The sequence below is a fragment of the Anolis carolinensis genome, chromosome 5 (assembly GCF_035594765.1).
Source record: "Anolis carolinensis isolate JA03-04 chromosome 5, rAnoCar3.1.pri, whole genome shotgun sequence".
In the NCBI taxonomy this organism is placed as follows: domain Eukaryota; kingdom Metazoa; phylum Chordata; class Lepidosauria; order Squamata; family Dactyloidae; genus Anolis; species Anolis carolinensis.
The window spans coordinates 147097340-147115979 of record NC_085845.1 but is presented as its reverse complement, the minus strand read 5'-3'; the positions used below and the strand labels follow the sequence as shown (position 1 = coordinate 147115979).

Here is an 18640-nt window from a genome sequence, read left to right as displayed (position 1 = left end):
TGATACAGTAGCAAAACGTCTGATGCTATTTATTACATCTGAGGTTAGCAAGCAAAAAAGATATATAGGTCAAATCTTTCTGTGGTTTATTTTAAATCAGGATAAAAGCTCTTTTTCCTAAGTATACTCATTGCTCTTCTTTCAGTCTTCAATGTTCGAGTGGCATATGAGAGCTATAGGATTCTGGGAGTTGTATGTGGGGAAAAAAACTTTCCCAGGTTCTGGGAAATCTCCAGTTATTAATTAAAATTTCTCTATCTGGCTTTAAATCCCAATTCTCTGCTTCTTTGTCAAAGTCTCAGGAGAGATTTGAGGAGGATGCAGGGAAGTCTGTTGTTGAATGCTGTTTCCTATAGGGTCCAGCCAACTTGGCCAATGGCAAGGTATAATGGTAGGGAAAATATTAGGCCTGACTTGTTATTATAATATAGGGTTGAAATGACCGAACAAGATCTGCATCAATCTGATTTAATTTCTGAGATACTTCCAGTTACCTTTTGAACTACAAAAGGTTGAAAATGTCATGATACCTTGTTTTCAACTTCTTCTACCACATAATTCTACTTATAGGCAGACATTTAAGCAGCTAGACATTGGTGCATTTCATAGGGATGCCCTTTCTTTTTGTGTGGTTTTCTTCTTCTGTTTTTCTCCCTAAGTTGTGGCTAGACAATGTCTCTCTGGTGTTTTTGCTCATTGTATAGTCTTATATGAGTCACTTAACAAATGATAAAGATGTACCTTATTTTGATTTTGAATGTGGCAAGATTCCTGGTGTGCTTTAGTACTGAAAGCTTTAAAAAAAAACGTACTGGCTGCCCCCAACTATCGTGTCAGAGTTCATTCTCATTGACTTATAAACAAATGGTTCCAACTGAACCTTGGGATTTCTTTAGAAGTAAAGTTGCTTTTCAAAACAACACATAATTTCTTTGAAACTTATTTTCTCAGTGTGCATAAACTGCTTATGTCAAAACAAAAAAAGTTCTGGAGGTGAGAACTAGAATTCAGTAACTTTGTTTTGCTTGATTTTTCTTTCAGTATTATATCATAGATTTGGATCTGCTTCTTTATATATTATATGGACTTTGCCGGTTCATATTTTCCCCTTTTGGTGTCATTGCATCTCTTGTCATGTATCAGATTGTATTGCACTATTCCTTTTGACACAATCATGGCTTGATGAAAACAATGCAAATGAAAACGAAAATGGTATAAAATTCCACAACAGTTACTGATCATAAAATGTGCTAAGGGGTATTTTGTTATGTGTTGTTCTCATGTTAAATAAAACCTTCTGTTGCTGTTTTTCAGCAAGTTTATTGCAGACCGTGAGAGTAGAAGAAGCCTAACCAACAGCCACTTGGAAAAGAAGAAATGTGATGAATATGTAGGTTTCTCTCCCCACCCTACAAAAATATTTAATTTATTGTGCATGTTGAAGTTGTGGCATTGACATGCCAACAAGCAGAAACAATGTAATTCCCTTCAGTTTGGGGAATGCTTTGCTCATATTTTATGTGTGTATTTCATTTATAACCCCATCTCATCTTCAAGGAGCTCAAGACAGTGTGCAAGATTCTTACTACCTACTATTTTACTGTGCAATAAATATAGTGAATGCATATTGTGGGGAAATTGATAGGGATAAATGTATCTCTTTGCCTCATAATTCTAGATGGAGGTCATCCTATGAAGCTCAAGGGTGAATATTTAATATAAATAGAAGGAAGGTCTTCTCCCCAGAGCACACAGTGAATCTGGAGGATTTGCTTCCACAGGATGTAACGAGCACTGTCAGCCTGCACAGTGTTATAAGATTGTTAGACAGATTCATAGAGGATAAGGATAAGAGGATTGGTCAGTGGCTACTAATCTCAATGGGTTATTGTTGCTGCTGCTGCTGTTGTCATCATCATCACCCCCGCCTTAAGCCATGAAGAGAGCCAAGTAACAAATAAAATTTGTCATCACCATCTTTATTTATATCCCACTTTTCCCTGGAACTCCAGGACTCAAGACAGCATATAATAGTTAACCATTTCATTAAAAAATGTAGGAAAAGTCAACAATAAAATACCATTAAACTAGTTTAAAATATACACTTAAAAACAATTTAAAAATAGTACAGTTCAAAATAAAATAACATGACCCCCTCCTCTCATATTTATAAGACTAGTATCTGGAGTTTCAATTTTCCATGTCTGACAAAATATATCCTGTCTAGGTATTTTCTAGGTCTTCCTGCATAAATCTGTGATATTATTGGGCCAGATGTACATCATTTCAGTAGGGTTCATTGTTATCTGTGTTTGTATCCATGCAAAGTTTGTGAACACATTCCCCATGAACATAGGTACATCACACTGTTAAGAATCCTTTCCTTTAAAACTTCTTTTTAAAGAAGGACATCAAGGAGGGACTCACTGTAGCTTCTCTGAGAAGAGAGTCCCAAAGCCTAGGAGCAGCCACTAGGAAGATCCTGACTTATGTTCCCATTAATTGTAGCTGTGAGCTGGTGAGACTTAAAAAAGATCCTCACCTAGTGATCTCAGGGCCAGGTATCGAGAGATAGAATCCCTGCGATGATATTTCAATAGGCACCTGACTGACAATTGAACTGAATAGGCCTTTTGTTTGATACAGCATACACTTCTTCCTTCCTTTCTTAACCATGTGTTTAGTTTGGTGAAAAAGCTCACTGGTGATGATCATGTAGTGAACTTCATGGCTGAAACAAAGTCTCCCTGTTGCTGGCAGCCCATCATTTTTAACTGGCACCAACCTTTTTATGAAATCTATTGAAGTAAATGTGTAATCATTTGCCTCTAGAAGCACACTGTGATTTGTGCTCTGTGTATATAAACAGATCTCATGAACATGATTTCCAGTAGTTAAGGAAGAGATTGACATTCAGCTGAATGAGAGTCAGCTAATGTTTATGCTATGTGAATCGTTTGATGTGTACATATAACTACTTGCGGTAATAGTTTTGCAAATACTGTTTTCAAAACATCCAGTATTTTGAGATGAATATGTGCAGGCAGATCTTTCAGATTCCTTGTGGTTATGATGCTCTTTCTATTATGTGTATTTATGTTCTTTTGAATTGTTGTCACTGGTTTTCAGTTATTAAAAAATCTTATGCAACTGAACTCCAGAAGATACGTTTATTTAGGCCTCATGTACACTGCCATATAAAATCCAGATAATCTGCTTTGAACTGGATTATATGAGTCTACACTGCCATATAATCCAATTCAAAGCAGATAATCTGGTTTTTACATGGCAATGTAGATGGGGCCTTAGTTTTTAGGAGAAACTTTGGACAGTTGATAAGATGTCTGCCTCAAGATGTTCATTCAACTGAAAAGGCAATCAGATCTACACAAGATAATAATAAAGAGTTAAGCAACTCTGGAAACATATGTAAATATATGTTTTAGTGGTTTAATAATTGGACTGTGCCTTTGGAGACCAGGGTTCAAATCCCTGTTCAGTCATGGAAACCAATTGGGTGACTCAGGATGAATCATGTTCTCTCAGCCTCAGAAGAAAGCAAAGGCAAATGCCTTCTGAACAAATCTTTCCAAGAAAACTCAGCAATAGGTTTCTTAGTGACTCAAAGGCACACAAAAACAACAATAACATTTGCAGTTTGAACTGGAGCAATAAATCATTGAAACATTGACTATTTTCTCTTTTTTTAAATTACTTTAAAAAAATTGCACTTTAATTTAAAAGCTTTATTTTTATTAAATCTTTACAGATTCCAGGCACAACATCATTGGGGATGTCTGTCTTTAATCTCAGCAATGCCATCATGGGCAGTGGCATATTAGGTCTTGCCTTTGCACTGGCTAATACAGGAATCTTGCTCTTTTTGTAAGTAACCTATATCCAAAATGACTTTAACTCACTTTTACTTTGCCATTGAAATGACAAATGTGAAATGGATGTGAATGTTCATGTTTCATTCAAATGCTTTTTTAATATATGAAACTGGCTATATAATTAACATTGTGTGAAAGGTCTATCACTTTTAGGTGGCAGCTGATCAATGTTTTAAAAAATCAGCTATTTCCTTCATAATGGAAAAACCATCCCTCATTTCTAACAAACTTCCATAAAATTTACTACTAGTTTAATTTCTGTAGGTCTTACTTCCTACAGAAGCCAGAATTGTGTAAAGCATTAGTCAGGGTTACATTCTTTTCTTTTTCTGGGTATATCCTCAAATTCACCTTCATTTTAGAAGTTTCATCTTTGTTTTTCAATGTATGAGTTTCAATTATCATAAATAAGAATGGACTCTGGCAGAGAAGACTGCTAAACAATAAATGGTTGAAGAAATATGACTTTATCTTTCACAAAACAAATGCAGTATGAAAAATGTTGTCCTCATATGCCTGGTCACCTAATACCCACTCCTAAAAAACAACATTAAAATGATAATATATTAGATCACAAAACTACATATGAGGGGTTTCGGGAGAGAAGTCAACAAAAAAGGGATTATGATTCAGAGCCAACTGTTCTGAAAACAAGATATTATTCCTGTGAACAGTAGAAGTTTCAGTTCTTAGCGTATCTTTTTGGATTTGGTGTGTTATGACTAACCTGCAGGTGTCATTTCCAAAGGATTCTGGAGGCCGTAAAGTTTTACCTTGAAAGACATCAGCTTCCCACATCTTGGTGAACGATATGCACTGTGCTTTTTCTCTAAGTTTTATAAAGAGGTGTTTCCAATTTTGTCATTATTTTATACCCATTAGCCAATACTGTCACCAGTTGCCAGCAATAAAGTTACCATAGAGTGGCAGTGGGCAACTGCAAAAAGAGACCAAAGCCAAAATCAGTAAACTATTTAAATGGTAAATTGCTGCTAGTAGTGGCCCCCAAGACTGAAAAACATCATCCAAGCAGTCTAGCAGGGTTGATGGCTGAAAAATAGCCAGGAGATACATGTGATCCAAGCCATGCTTTGCCCATCCTGCCATAGACCATCATCAGATCTCAGTTCTCAATTGAGGATTCCCATTTAAGCCAGACTGGATGCATCTATACTGCAGAATTAGTGCAGTTTGACACTGCTTTAACTGCCATGGCTCCATGCTATGGAAAGATGGGAGTTGTAGTTTGGTGACACTCAAAACAATGTTTAGCAAAGAAAGCTGAAGACCTTGTAAAACTATAGGCCTCATGATTCCATAGCATTGAACCATGGCAGTTAAAGTGTTGTCAAACTGCATTCATCCTACAGTGTGAATGTACCCTGTGTTTCTTCTCCATCAATTGTCTTATCTTAGCAACAACTGTGTCACGTAAATACCTCCTAGAGCAGTGGTCCCCAACCTTTGGTCTTCCAGTTGTTTTGGACTTCAACTCCCAGAAATCCCAACCAGCTTACCAGCAGTTAGGAAATGTGGGGGCCAAGGTCCAAAACACCTGGGGGACCAACCACTGCACCAGATCCCATCTGATCTGAAAAGTTATGCCAGATCATCCCTGGCTTAACTTAGATGGGAGACCAACAGACCTGGTCATTATATGGTGGTAGACCATCAAAGAATACTAGGTTTAGTAGACTGTGTCTAAGAGGATTGCCAAAACCACTTCTGAGTATTTTTGTCTAAGAAAACCCCATGAAGTTCATGGGGTTGCCATAACTCTACAGGCAAGTTGAAGACACACACATACACCAGCAGGATCAATTAAAGAATCAAATTTGAGAGGTTTTAATTTATCAGAGAACATTTAAAACTAAGTTCTTTATGGTGTTTAAAAACAAGGTTATTTCAGTCTCCCCATGGTATCAAGGACGGAAAGGAACATAGCAGTGACTTCACAGTCTTAAAAAACCTTCTGAAAGGCACCGTTCTTTTACTTCCCAGAAAAAAGAGCTGTCTTACACTAGAGAGGTTTATGGATTTAATATGGACTGATGCCAAGCCCATGAAATACATAAAAATAGTTTGAAGTCCAGACAGACTATCTCATATTTTAATGAGTAACTTTTAAAAAGTTTTGAAGAACATGCATCAAAGCTCCAATCTTAAGCACATTCTCTTTGGAATAGGTCCTCTTAAGCTCAGGAAGTATGTGTGGGTATGCATTGCATGAACCCATGGAAAATGGAGAAAATGTCCTTTATAAGCCACATTGAACAGTGCTGTTGCCTAGCTCTGATTCATTTCAGCACCATTTGTGCAGGAAGATGGTTTCCAAGATAATGACATTTGATATTACATATCTTTTATAAAAGTTAAATAACTAAGCTAAACTTGAACAATTTAAGGTTCTCCTGAAACCCTGCCAAATTTGTTGTTGGAAGTTGTTAAGTATCTTAACGGGAGCTCTGTATGTTATGAATGAACAACAAATTGCTTCATCATCAAGGATAAATCCTAAAGACTTTTGCGTATTCTAGGATTTTTTTTACACTGTAACTAAAACTCTTTGTTTCTGAGACAAGGTGTGGGTATACTGTTTCCGTATAACACAATGTATCAAAAGTAGGAGCTTATGTTTTCACAGCTACAGCTGCTAAAATGAAACTTCCCCTCAAAGTAGAACGAAAACACAAAACCACAGCTATGTTCCTTAATTTGAGTTTGGAACTTCTTCAAAGCCCTCCTTTACAACCTGTTGCCTTCCATGTGTTCGACTACAGCTCTCAGCATCCCCAGCCATTGGAAATATAGTTCAACACACCCGAAGGATTCAAGGTTGCAACTAAAGAAGAACTTGGGGTTCTGAAGTTAATCAGAATGAAGGGAAAAATATCTTGGGCTGAAATAGAGTTACCACCTCAGGTTTTTAAAAGTTGTATATGTATGTACCTATTCTCCATCTGTCCATTTTGTGGTGATGATGAAGATGATGATAATAACAATAATACCATTTTTTCTCTAAAAGAGACTCCAAGTGGCAAACAGTAATAAAAAACTACAATATATACTTTAAAACCTAAAGACTATCAACACCCCTGTCTTGCCTGGATTACATTTCAATTTGTTTGCCCTTTTACAGTCCATTATGAACACTAATTTAAGACCTGTGAGATAGAATATCTCAAATGTGTGAAATACCTGTTAATAAAATCCAATAGCCTGCTTTCTAAAATGTCTCCCTACTCATATGTCTGCTCTCCTATCCCTAGCATGGTGCCTTAAAACTGAGTTGTGAAAGGAATGGAAGATAAGAAAAGCGGTGAATAATTAAGTATGTGAGCTAAAATATGAGGACTCCTTACATCATCTCACTCACATATTCAATGTTTTCTCATCCTTGCATCCTCTGAGTCATTTCTGTCTGAAATTACTTGGACGTAGGGAAAGATGTGGGGAGAGCTAGACTTAGAAAACCAGGGAACAGGTCTTCTTTGTCTCAGGCTCTCTGGCTCTTTATCCCTCAAGCAGAACAGGGTTAGTAGGAGGGAAAGAGGGTTGGGACTTCATGGGCTCATCAGTGCCTCCCAAATCAACCTACATAATCCATGAAAAATGTCTCAGGCAAAGAGCAACTGAACTGCAGGAAATAATATGCCTGTGGAACAAATAGCTCCAGGTGACTCACACAAGTGACCAACACCATATGCTACAGGGAGTGAATATGCATAAGAGCTGGCAAAAGCCAGCCCTGGGAGAAATGTTCACACCAAGAAAGCAATCAGATGCAGAGTATAACGGCTTTTATAACCAAGCTAAAATAAAATAAAATTTTGAAGTCTGTGTGACATTTTAGCTTTACTGTTTATGGGAAATGAGAGCCCTTCTACACAGCCATATAATCCAGAATATCAAGGTAGATTTCAAGGATAGAGTCCATACTGCTATATAATCCAGTTCAAAGCAGATAATGTAGATTTCCTCTGTGTGGAAGGGGCCTCGGGGAAGAGAATGGAAAATATATACTTTACCAGATATTGCCATCTAACCAGCAACAAACACCTTGGCTCTTACTTTAGCAGCTGCTTGACCTGCTGATAACATACCTAACAAGGAAATAAAATTATTGCGACTTAACTAAAGTCTGCACCTTAAGAGGCTGTTACAATTATAGCTGTAGTGGCTATTTGAGTGTGTTTGTTTCATTTATGTTCTACTTTTGTTCTGGAGTGAGACCTGAAGTGGGCCACAAAAGAAATCAGTTAAAACCTAACCTTAGAATATTTAAAAACAATCAAAATCATCACATTTGAAACAGTATACACTTATTTTTAAATTATAGAAAAGTTTAAAAATGCATAAATATCACAATCTAATAAGAAGCCTTTTTGTGAGCAATTATGTATTCAAAGCCTCCTTAAACAAAAAAAATGAAATCCTGCTAGCAAAAGGAGAACAGAGAAAAGGACCAACCATAGCCTACATTGGAGAGAATTAGAATTGTTGAGAAGGTTCTCTCCCATGTCCTCATCTAGTAATCCCAGGATGGTGGAGGATTTGAAAAAAGCTCTCCCCAGTATATTTTAAATTTGCTGTAAAATCTATGTGCTTTAGCAAAAGGAGCTTCTAAAGAATATTTGAAAATTAAATAATATGAAAAGGCCATAAAATAACTAAGACTGAAATACTACATTTTCCTGTCCTCAAATTATCTCAACCTTTTATTAATGCAGCCCTAAAACATTTGCCCACCTTCTATGCATGTTCTGTTCTATTTTCATTAATATCTGTGGTGCCACCATATTCTTCCACACTTCACAGCATCGAAGTAACACCTTTGTGCTTCTGTCTGCAATTTGTTTGCTTTATAAACATTTATCAACCTTCAGAAATAGGTGAAGAGCTTTTTCCTATTTTCAGCACACCAATGCTGACAGTGTTGTTTGATCAAGGTGCTGTGTCTGAGGAGTTTTGTGCATTATCGACTAATTTAGTGGTGTCCTCATTTACACACTATTTTCTTCCTTCTGTGGAGCTACAAGAATAATACCCCTGTATATCTTCTTATATACAGGAGCCCCTGGTGGCGCAGCAGGTTAAACCGCTGAGCTGCTGAACTTGCTGACCAAAAGGTCGGCGGTTCGAATCTGGGGAGTGGGGTGAGCTCCCGCTGTTAGCCTCAGCTTCTGCCAACCTAGCAGTTCAAAAACATGCAAATGTGAGTAGATCAATACCACTCTGGCGGGAAGGTAATGACTTTGAAGTCATGCGGGCCACATGACCTTGGAGATGTCCACAGACAATGCCAACTCTTCAGCTTAGAAATGGAGATGAGCACCAACCCCCAGAGTTAGACACGTCTAGACTTAATGTCAAGGGGAAACCTTTACTTTTTATATATTCTTATGTATAGTTGTTCTAGTTTGCATGTTTTTTTTTAAAAAAAATACTGGATTTTGAGAAGAATGTTTTAGCTTGGCTTAATACAGTATATGAAAAATGAAAATTATTGGGATGCTGTAGCGTTTTCTCAGCTTTCCTTGCATATGTTTTACATTTGCAAAAAGCCGGTGCTATTAAAGTTTTCATACCACTTTTTGGGGCCGCACTGGCAGTGGTCAATCTAGTTCAGACTTAGCCACAATTAACACAAAAAGGCTTTTCATATAACTTTACTGAAAGCTATGGGGAGAAAGAAACAAGTATACATATAGCAACCTGTGTGGGCTTCTAAAAGCAGGAAAAGATGGCAGATTAAAAGATAACTGTTCCTTTTTACTCCCGCAAGGCCACCAGCAGTTTTTCACTTGGATCTTCGCTAATGTTTTTGCAGAAAGTATTGTTTAAAACTGTTGAATAAGCATTAGTGGCCAAATGGTAATCATTGGATGTTTCTTCCTTCCCAGACGCACTGCTGACTCTGGCAGAAATGGGCTTAGTAGAAATTCTTACTGTTTTAGAACACTGTATGCCTGTACATAGTGTAGCACAGTCATTTGGGAATTCACTAAAACAGCTCCCACATTATGCTAAAGATACAGGACTTCTTTTGGCCTGAAGTCTGGTTTCAGTGGTTTTGTGGGAAGGCAATTCAGGAGGTGTGTGGAGTCGAAAGCAAAATGATGGGAATAAAAAGGCCAATATGTTTTGGCTTAAAGCTCTTGGTGCCAGCTATTAAGTCTTAGTAAATATATTTTAACAATTTAGAAGGGGACATACAAAAGCTAGGAAACTATCAAAGGGTGGTGTTATCACTACCTGGCTCTCTGAGGAAACTAGAACAGCTGAAATCAACCTCATGGTCTAAGATACCCCATAGTCTGAGGTACCCCAGGCATGCTTCCTTGTACATTATGTACACAAGCTTTAGGATTCTCACTCTTTCATCTTCCTTTTACCTACTGGCACAACCTCAATGAAATCAAAGTCCTCTGTTTCCATCTTCAACTAACCATTGTTACTTCTTACATCTAGACCTCACAAACGTAGCTGTAAGGAGTGTTAAGAGAAGCAAGACAATTCAGAATTGTGGTTTAGAGTTCTGTCTTGCTTTTTAAACCATTGTTTGCAACTAGCCGCAATGCTTGGTTCATATAAAAACTGTTGTGGGAATTCTACATGCATAACTAAATAATGCCTCCTGACATGGCCCCCCCCACACACACACACAACAACAACAACAACAACAACAACAACAACAACAAATTTACCCTGCAGCTGTTGAATCAGGTGAAGGACATCCATTCAGTTGACCATTAAGGCACCAAGAGGCTGCCATGAGAAATTGTGACGGGGTCCTTTTCTGATTGCCACAGCATCACTGACTGATGTGAGAATGATGGAAGCATCATCTTCCCCAATTTCCAGGTGAACAAATCTCCTTTACCAGATTTGCCTAGTAAAGTAGGTTTGGGTGTTTATAAACATGGCAATAGTGCTGGAGTCATGACTATGTGGTGCTCATGAACACGGATCCATAACTCAAGATTGTGCCTCTTTAACTGCAGTAATGAATTTCATAGTATGTTTGTTGAGAGCAGAATCTAAAACTTCCAATCTCCTTCCAGCCATGCGGGAAGAATCAATTGTATACAGTCTTGAGGCCCAGCCAATCTTGTTTAAGTAATGAAGTTATTGTTGCTAATGTATCCTAAAACAGCCGTTAGCAACCTGGTATAGGAATCTATTTTTAAAAATAGGAGAGAATGTTTCCATCCCTAGAGAAATCCCATAGGAAATGGTGCTTTTCTGGAATGCTCTGACAGCATTTGACAGATGCATTCATTTCCTTGTTAAACACAGTCTTACAGAAAATGGATTGTGGACAGATCATTACAAGAGTATGCAACTTCTGGCTTTGACAGAACAACATGTGCTGTATGAAGCCCACAATGTTTTTTATAACCCCCAAATCCTCAATGCTCCTGTAAACCCTTTTCAAAATATATACCAACAGTCCGGGCAAAATGAAACCACCTCTCCTATTACACTATGGTATGCCTCAAACCCCAAAATGTGTAATAATTAATTGGCAGAGGATGGAATTGAGAATCTTTTAAATTTTTAGCTGTGGTTTTTTTCATAAAAAGTAAACATTAAGTGTCCCCAAGGTAGATTTAAATAACAGACGATCCTACCATTAGGGAGAATAAGGCACTAAGATCAGATGGCAGATTTAAAGGGGCGGGAGAAAAACAATAAGGAGGAGAGTACTGTATATGCTGCAGCCTGCCCTGTACTATTTGAGCTATCCTCCTATATTGATTGTTTGCTGGATGGGTTTCTGTTGTATGTAATAATAACAATAGCTTTATATACCACCCCCTTCCTCCCTCCATGTAATCTTCCCTCCACATTTGCAGATTTTATAATTTACAGATTTGATTAAAATGTTGTCTCTCACAATCTCTACCTTCTCAAGTGTGACTCTATAGTCTACTTCCTTCAGTTAAATGGGAAAACCTAGAGATTTATAGTAATAATGCCTCTCTAGGGATCTCTAGATCCTCAAGTGCAATTTTCCAGTGAAACTGGCATATTATTAGATAAAAAATCAGATGTTCTAATTTTCAAGTCCCTTTTAAGAGATATAGATCAGTAACAAATCTATAATAATTTTGTCACAACTAGTTCCTCTTTGCTAGATCAAAAGCTAAGTCAACAGAAGCTACATAAAGCTCGCTGACTCATAGTTCCTGTGCACTTTGCTATTAAATGATGAAAAGTAAAGTATTGGTCAGTGATATTCTTCCCTGTTCTAAAGGATACAAGTTGTTCTTTCATGATAGGATTATTTTGAAGAGATTAAATTACAGTGTATCTTTTGGTTAACATGTTGAGAAGACTATGATTGACATTTTGTGAACCAACTTTGCTGTCTTTGTTAGATATTACAAGATTTGATTTATGCTGTTCAGGGAATATACTATGCTAATTATATGAAAAGATCCTATTACTTTTAAAGCAAAATATTAAAAGTATAGATAGTACCATATCCTACCCTGTAGCTGGATGATGAACATCCTGTGATGGATATCCTATTCTGAGAGTTAAAACTGGAAGCTTTCTAAATCAGGCTCATAATAAAATTGCACAATTAAGGTATTAAAAGCTCTCATCAAAATAATAAGACCTAAGCATTAAGAGTGTTATATTGTGCCTTCTACAGTGACTTCTGACATACTTTTATCCATTCAATTCCACAAAGCATTTCTGGAAGAACTGGGAACTTTTACATATACTATTTGCTGGCAGATCAGAATCCAATGGTAAAAGTTAAAGTGGCCAGCTTTTGTGCTGCAGCGCTCGCTTGTCGGCAAAAAAATGACATCATAAACTTAGTGGAATTTGTACCTGTATTTAATGGTATTTATTTTTGTATGATCATGTTATTGACATTGTTTGTTTGGTTCTACTTGTTTTATCTGATCTGTTGATCGTAATAAATTTCATTCATTCATATGTATCTAAAACACCATATTTGATTTGGTCATTCCAGAGCTGGGATTAATCTATCAATTAACTAAGGTGTGTGTAGAAGATCAGAAAGTCTCAGATATTGTTCCTGTTCTTTCTTAATTTATTTTGGAGATCCATACACATTTTTATACCAGAATATTTTCTACCAGCCTTTTATACAGCTCCCTACTGGAAATCTAAAACATTGGTTATTGTTTCTCAACCAAATACAGCTTTTGAAAAAAAAAACTCTTGCTGAAGGGCAAGAGAGTTGGGAAGTTTTCTTTGTTGAGTCTTGAATTAACACTGTAGTTCTGATTTTATATGACTCCCTATCTGCAGGACCATGGTTTCATGTATCCACATCCAATAAAGTATATCCTTTTTAGACTTTTTCTAGGTCCTCCAGCAATACTTTATTATCCTTGAGTTAGAAGTCCTTCATTTATATAGGTTCACTATTATTCGTGTTTTTGTCAATCCACAGAAAGTCCAGGAACATATCCCTGTAGATATAGGGATTGCACTGTTTTATAGAGAGAAACTAGAGAGTTGTTTCAGGTGGTCAGGGAGCTCCTCCATCCCCCTGAGGAGGAGGGGCCTTCTGATCACCTGACAACCCGATGTGGCGAGTTTGCACATCATTTTGCAGACAAAGTCGCTCGAATTCGCTCCGACTTGGACGCTGACATTAGTGCAGAACCAGGGGATGTAACCGAGGCACCTGTCTGTCAGATTTTATTGGATTCGTTTCAACTTGTTCAGCCTGATGACGTTGACAAGGTTCTTGGAGCAGTGAGGGCGACCACTTGTATCCTAGATCCTTGCCCATCTTGGCTTATCAAACTCGCCAGTGGGGGGCTGGCTGATTGGTTTTTGGGTATCATCAATGCCTCTTTGCAGCAAGGGCATGTTCCATCTTGCCTTAAAAAGGCAATTGTGAGGCCCATTTTAAAGAAGGCGACTTTAGATTCATTATTATTGAACAACTACCGGCCAATCTCCAACCTCCCATTTTTGGGCAAGGTCCTGGAGAGAGTGGTTGCTTCTCAGCTCCAGGAATTCTTGGTTGAGACCGATTATCTGGATTCGTCACAGTCTGGCTTCAGGCCTGGTCATGGGACTGAAACGGCTTTGGTCGCCTTGGTGGATGACCTCCGCAGAGAACTAGACAGGGGGAGTGCATCCCTTCTGGTTCTCCTGGACATCTCAGCGGCTTTCGATACCATCAACCATGGTATCCTTCTGGGGCGGCTCTCGGGAATGGGTCTTGGGGGCATTGCTTTGCAGTGGCTCCACTCCTTCCTGGAGGGTCGTTCCCAGATGGTGAAGCTGGGGGACACCTGCTCGGACCCCTGGCCTTTGACCTGTGGGGTCCCGCAAGGTTCCATTCTCTCCCCCATGCTTTTCAACATCTACATGAAACCGCTGGGAGAGGTCATCCGGGGTTTTGGAGTTCGGTGCCATCTCTACGCAGATGACACTCAACTCTACTACTCTTTTCCACCAAACTCCAAGGAAGCCGCTCAGACCCTAAACCGGTGCCTGGCAGCTGTGTCAAACTGGATGAGGGCTAACAAGTTGAAGCTTAATCCAGACAAGACAGAGGCCCTCCTGGTCAGTCGTGGGACCAATCGGGGTATTGGGTGGCATCCTGTGCTCGACGGGGTTGCACTCCCCCTGAAGGCGCAGGTCCGCAGTCTGGGGGTCCTCCTGGATTCATCTCTGGCGCTTGATGCCCAGGTGTCGGCGGTGGCCGGGAAGGCCTTTGCACATTTAAAACTTGTGCGCCAGCTGCGACCATACCTCGAGAAGTCTGATTTGGCCACAGTGGTCCATGCCTTAGTTACATCCAGACTGGATTACTGCAATGCTCTCTACGTGGGGCTGCCCCTGAAGACGGCCCGGAAATTCCAACTGGTTCAAAGATCGGCAGCCAGATTTCTAACGGGAGCCGGCTATAGGGAGCACACAATGCCCCTATTAAAGCAGCTCCACTGGCTGCCGATAAACTGCCGGGCCCAATTCAAGATGCAGGTTTTGACCTATAAAGCCCTACACAGCTCGGGCCCTACCTATCTCCGGGATCGCATCTCCTCCTATGAGCCAGTGCGGACCTTGAGATCTTCCGGGGAGGCTCTTCTCACGCTCCCACCACCGTCTCAAGTGCGGCTGGTGGGGACGAGGGAACGAGCCTTCTCGGCAGTGGCCCCCCGGCTCTGGAATGCATTGCCAAAAGAGATCAGGCAATCCCCTACATTATCCAATTTCCGTAAGGAACTGAAGACCTGGTGGTGTCGGCAGGTTTTTGAGTAATTATATTGGACTACCGCCGATTTCTGAGCCTGAATATATTGCATAAGATTTCCCTTTATGGTTCCCGTCCCCTTGATCTGGTCATGTAAGTGTGATTTATTGTTATAATTGTATTATTTTACTTTGTTTAATAATGTGTATTATGTATTATGTATTATGTTGTTATGTAATGTTTGTGTTGCTTTTATGACTGTAAACCGCCCTGAGTCCCATCCGGGAGATAGGGCGGTATATAAATAAAGTTTTATTATTATTATTATTTATTATTATTATAAAGCTCTTTTGCGTAATCTATAAAAGTGTTGGTGATCTGGCTCATCAAGTCTGCATTATTTTTGGCTTAACTACAAACAGAAATCATTTGGTGTAATTTCAGTGGTTCTCAACCTGTGAGTCCCCAGATGTTTTGGCTGTCAACTCCCAGAAATCCTAACAGCTGGTAAACTGGCTGGGATTTCTGGGAGTTGTAGGCCAAAACATCTGGAGACCCACAGGTTGAGAACCACTGAGTTAGATAATTCTGTTGATAAAACTCTTTCCTTTAGCAAAATGTGAAAGTGATTGTTCTACCCTCTGCAACACCTTGTCTACTCTCCAATATTGCACTGGAGATTAGGGAAAAGTTCTGAAGCTGGACGTTATGTTATAGTAGGCTAATGGAGTGGAGAGAGGAAGAAAATTTCATTGAACTGATTATGATCAGTTGCCAACAAGATTCTAAGATACAAGCCTTAGAAACATCAGCATTACAACAGTCTCCAAAACTGATTTTATGTATGTTCGTGAATGTGTCCTGAAGTCACCTGTTCACCTATGGTGACCCAATGTCACCATTTCATAAGGTTTTCTTAGGCAAGGAATACTCAGAGGGGTTTTTCCAGTTTTTTCCTCTAAATTATAGCCTACAGCATTTGGTATTATGTTTATCTAGTATAAGCAACACTGAAGACAGCAGAACTTCATTTTGAATAAACGCATCAAGAGTTTCATAATTTGGTTTCACTCTTTTTGCAAATTGTTTTGTCCCTGCAGAAATAGAATTACAAACACCAAAAAAATTCAATCACAGTATACGAAGTAGATAAAATTATATTAAACATTGGAAGCAGCTGCTTAATAAGATAAAGATATTAAGAAACATTGATTTTCCAGTGATTGCAATGATAAAGTTGCTGCCACGTTCTACAGTCAACATTGTTTGAATTGCCTACTAAGAATTGATATATATAAATCACTGCACTCATAAATTAAAAGTCCGATGAGTTTTTTCGCCTTTCCAAGTAACACTCAAGGACCAGTGGTCAGTTCCCTCAAGAGGATTCAGTATGGTGTATATGTGGGTTTTGTTTCAACCTTTGTTGAAAATAAGAGAGCAGTTATTTTTATATGTATCTCTGTAGTTTCAAAAGTTTTTTGTGCTTGATTTCTCACTAGCTTATTGAGATTGCAGGGGGCTAGAGGTTTGATGCTGCCGAATGAAACAACTTGTGGTTTTGAAACAAACAAATATTCTGTCTATGTGTTGGATTTGTTCATAATAATGATTAATGTTCTTTTTTATTTGTATTTCTCTTTCACAGAATGCTTCTGATTTCAGTGACACTGCTCTCTATTTATTCAATAAATCTCCTGTTAATTTGTGCAAAGGAAACAGGTAATTACCAAGAATGTTGTATTAAATCTATAGTAACAAAGATAATAAAGTTGAAGAATATGGAGAATAAAACCTTCTGAATAGCACACCCTACACAATGTTTATAATACGGAGAGGAAGGGAGAAATATTGTAGTGCCCCTGAATACAATAGATAGATAAATTCAAATCTGTTTCACTAGAGCAACTGAAGCTAAAATGGTGCATGTATATCAACAAAAATACTAACTGAGCTGGAATTCAAACATTCAGATAGGGACAAAAATTGAAGTACAAGAAAGAGCAAGAAAGAGCAGCACCTGTTATTGATGCATTCTTTCCTTCTGAGACAAGGCACAGATAGAGAAAAGGGAAAATACAATACAGTTCCTCCACTTTTGTGTACATTTGGCACAATTGCAGTACATTAGTATAAAGGGCATGCTTAAAATGGGTGGGTTGCTAAGTTAATTGAATGGCTATCTTTAGGTGTCAACAAGTCTTCAATAGCTTCAAACAACTTCCATCCTTTTTCTCTTCCTGGTATGTTTGGTGTTTTGCTGGCATGCCAAAGTAGAGGAACAGGCAGGGAACATTTCATTTCAGTCTGGAATGAAGGTATCCAGATTTTCTATTAATATTCCATTTTTTCGTTATCAGTAGTAAGACAAGACTGCTGCCTATTTATTCTTGTTGAGATATTCTGAAAATTATAGTTCTAGAAAATAACGTGCTGTTCTCTTAGCATTACAACATGAGCTCTGGATGTACAGTCTCTTGATGTTTTCATTATGATCAATCAACAGGTCAATCATATTAAAGAAGATGAGGTTTCAAAGGGCAGACATTAACACTTTTGGGTATAAAACAAGGCAGGGCTTTAGTTGGAAGAGATTTGATTTCAAATTCCACCTTCTTGAAACCTTTATTTGGGCATTCTTATCCCCATGCAATAAAAATCACATTCTGCCATACACCATTGTTTTACTTCTCATCTTTCACAAGTTGTAAGATAAACTTCTACAGGTGAGCAACCTGTTCTATCTATGGAAGTAGAGCATGCACTGTATACAAATTTATCAAGCTTATACAAATTTAGTGGGCTTAGTGCCACAACTGTTTGTTCTCCAGTGTACAGTTGACAGTGTTGTTGGGGAAAATTGCGGTGGCCTTCTTGTTAGTGAGGTGGTACATTTGGTTATGGTTTTTAGTGACAGTAGGTATGTTCCATGTTAATGGGGTGGTGAATTTGGTTGGGGCTTCCGGTCTGAATGAACTGGACAAGATCCTCAAATGTAAAGTCTGAATGCCAAAGTCAGAATCACCCAGGCAGTGGTATTTGTGATTTTTATATATGCCAGTGAAAGCTGGTCTGCAAAAAATTCTGATAGGAACAGAATAAATTCATTTGAAATGTGATGTTGGAGAAAAGTTCTGAGGATACTGTGGGCTGAAAAAAGACAAATGTATCCAAGAGCAAGTCCAATCTCTTACTAGAAGCCCAAGATGATAATGCTTGAGATAGATGAAGGCATTGTGGACGGATAGACTCAATCAAGGAAGCCAAAACGCTGAGTTTGAAAGACTTGAGCAGGTCTGTTGATAACAGAGTGACTTGGAAGTTTCTCATTCATAGTCACCCTAAGTCAAATCCACTTAATGGCAATTAACAGCTAAAACAATCTACAGTAGTTTGAACTTGAAGGCATTCATGTTGCTGGGCTTATTTTGGTTGTAAGGTTCAGCTCATTGGACAATGTGGCAAAAGTTGGTACTAAAACCCAACTCACTGTCATTATCAAAGAAGCTACTAGACATCACTGAGGGGAGTATCATTCCTACTT

General features: G+C 38.5%; 1 protein-coding gene across 2 annotated transcripts in view; it reads left to right on the top strand.

The window, feature by feature from the left end:
• The window catches only part of slc38a1 (solute carrier family 38 member 1), a 71604-nt gene that overhangs the window by 23185 nt on the left and 29779 nt on the right, over positions 1 to 18640 (top strand). For both annotated transcript variants that reach the window (XR_010006721.1, XM_003221189.4), the window contains exons 3-5: positions 1315 to 1390; positions 3770 to 3885; positions 16745 to 16818. Coding sequence is in view for 1 of the 2 variants with exons in the window: in XM_003221189.4 (XP_003221237.1) it covers positions 1315 to 1390; positions 3770 to 3885; positions 16745 to 16818 (266 nt within the window). In the remaining variant the exon portion in view is untranslated. The remainder of the gene's footprint in view (positions 1 to 1314; positions 1391 to 3769; positions 3886 to 16744; positions 16819 to 18640) is intronic.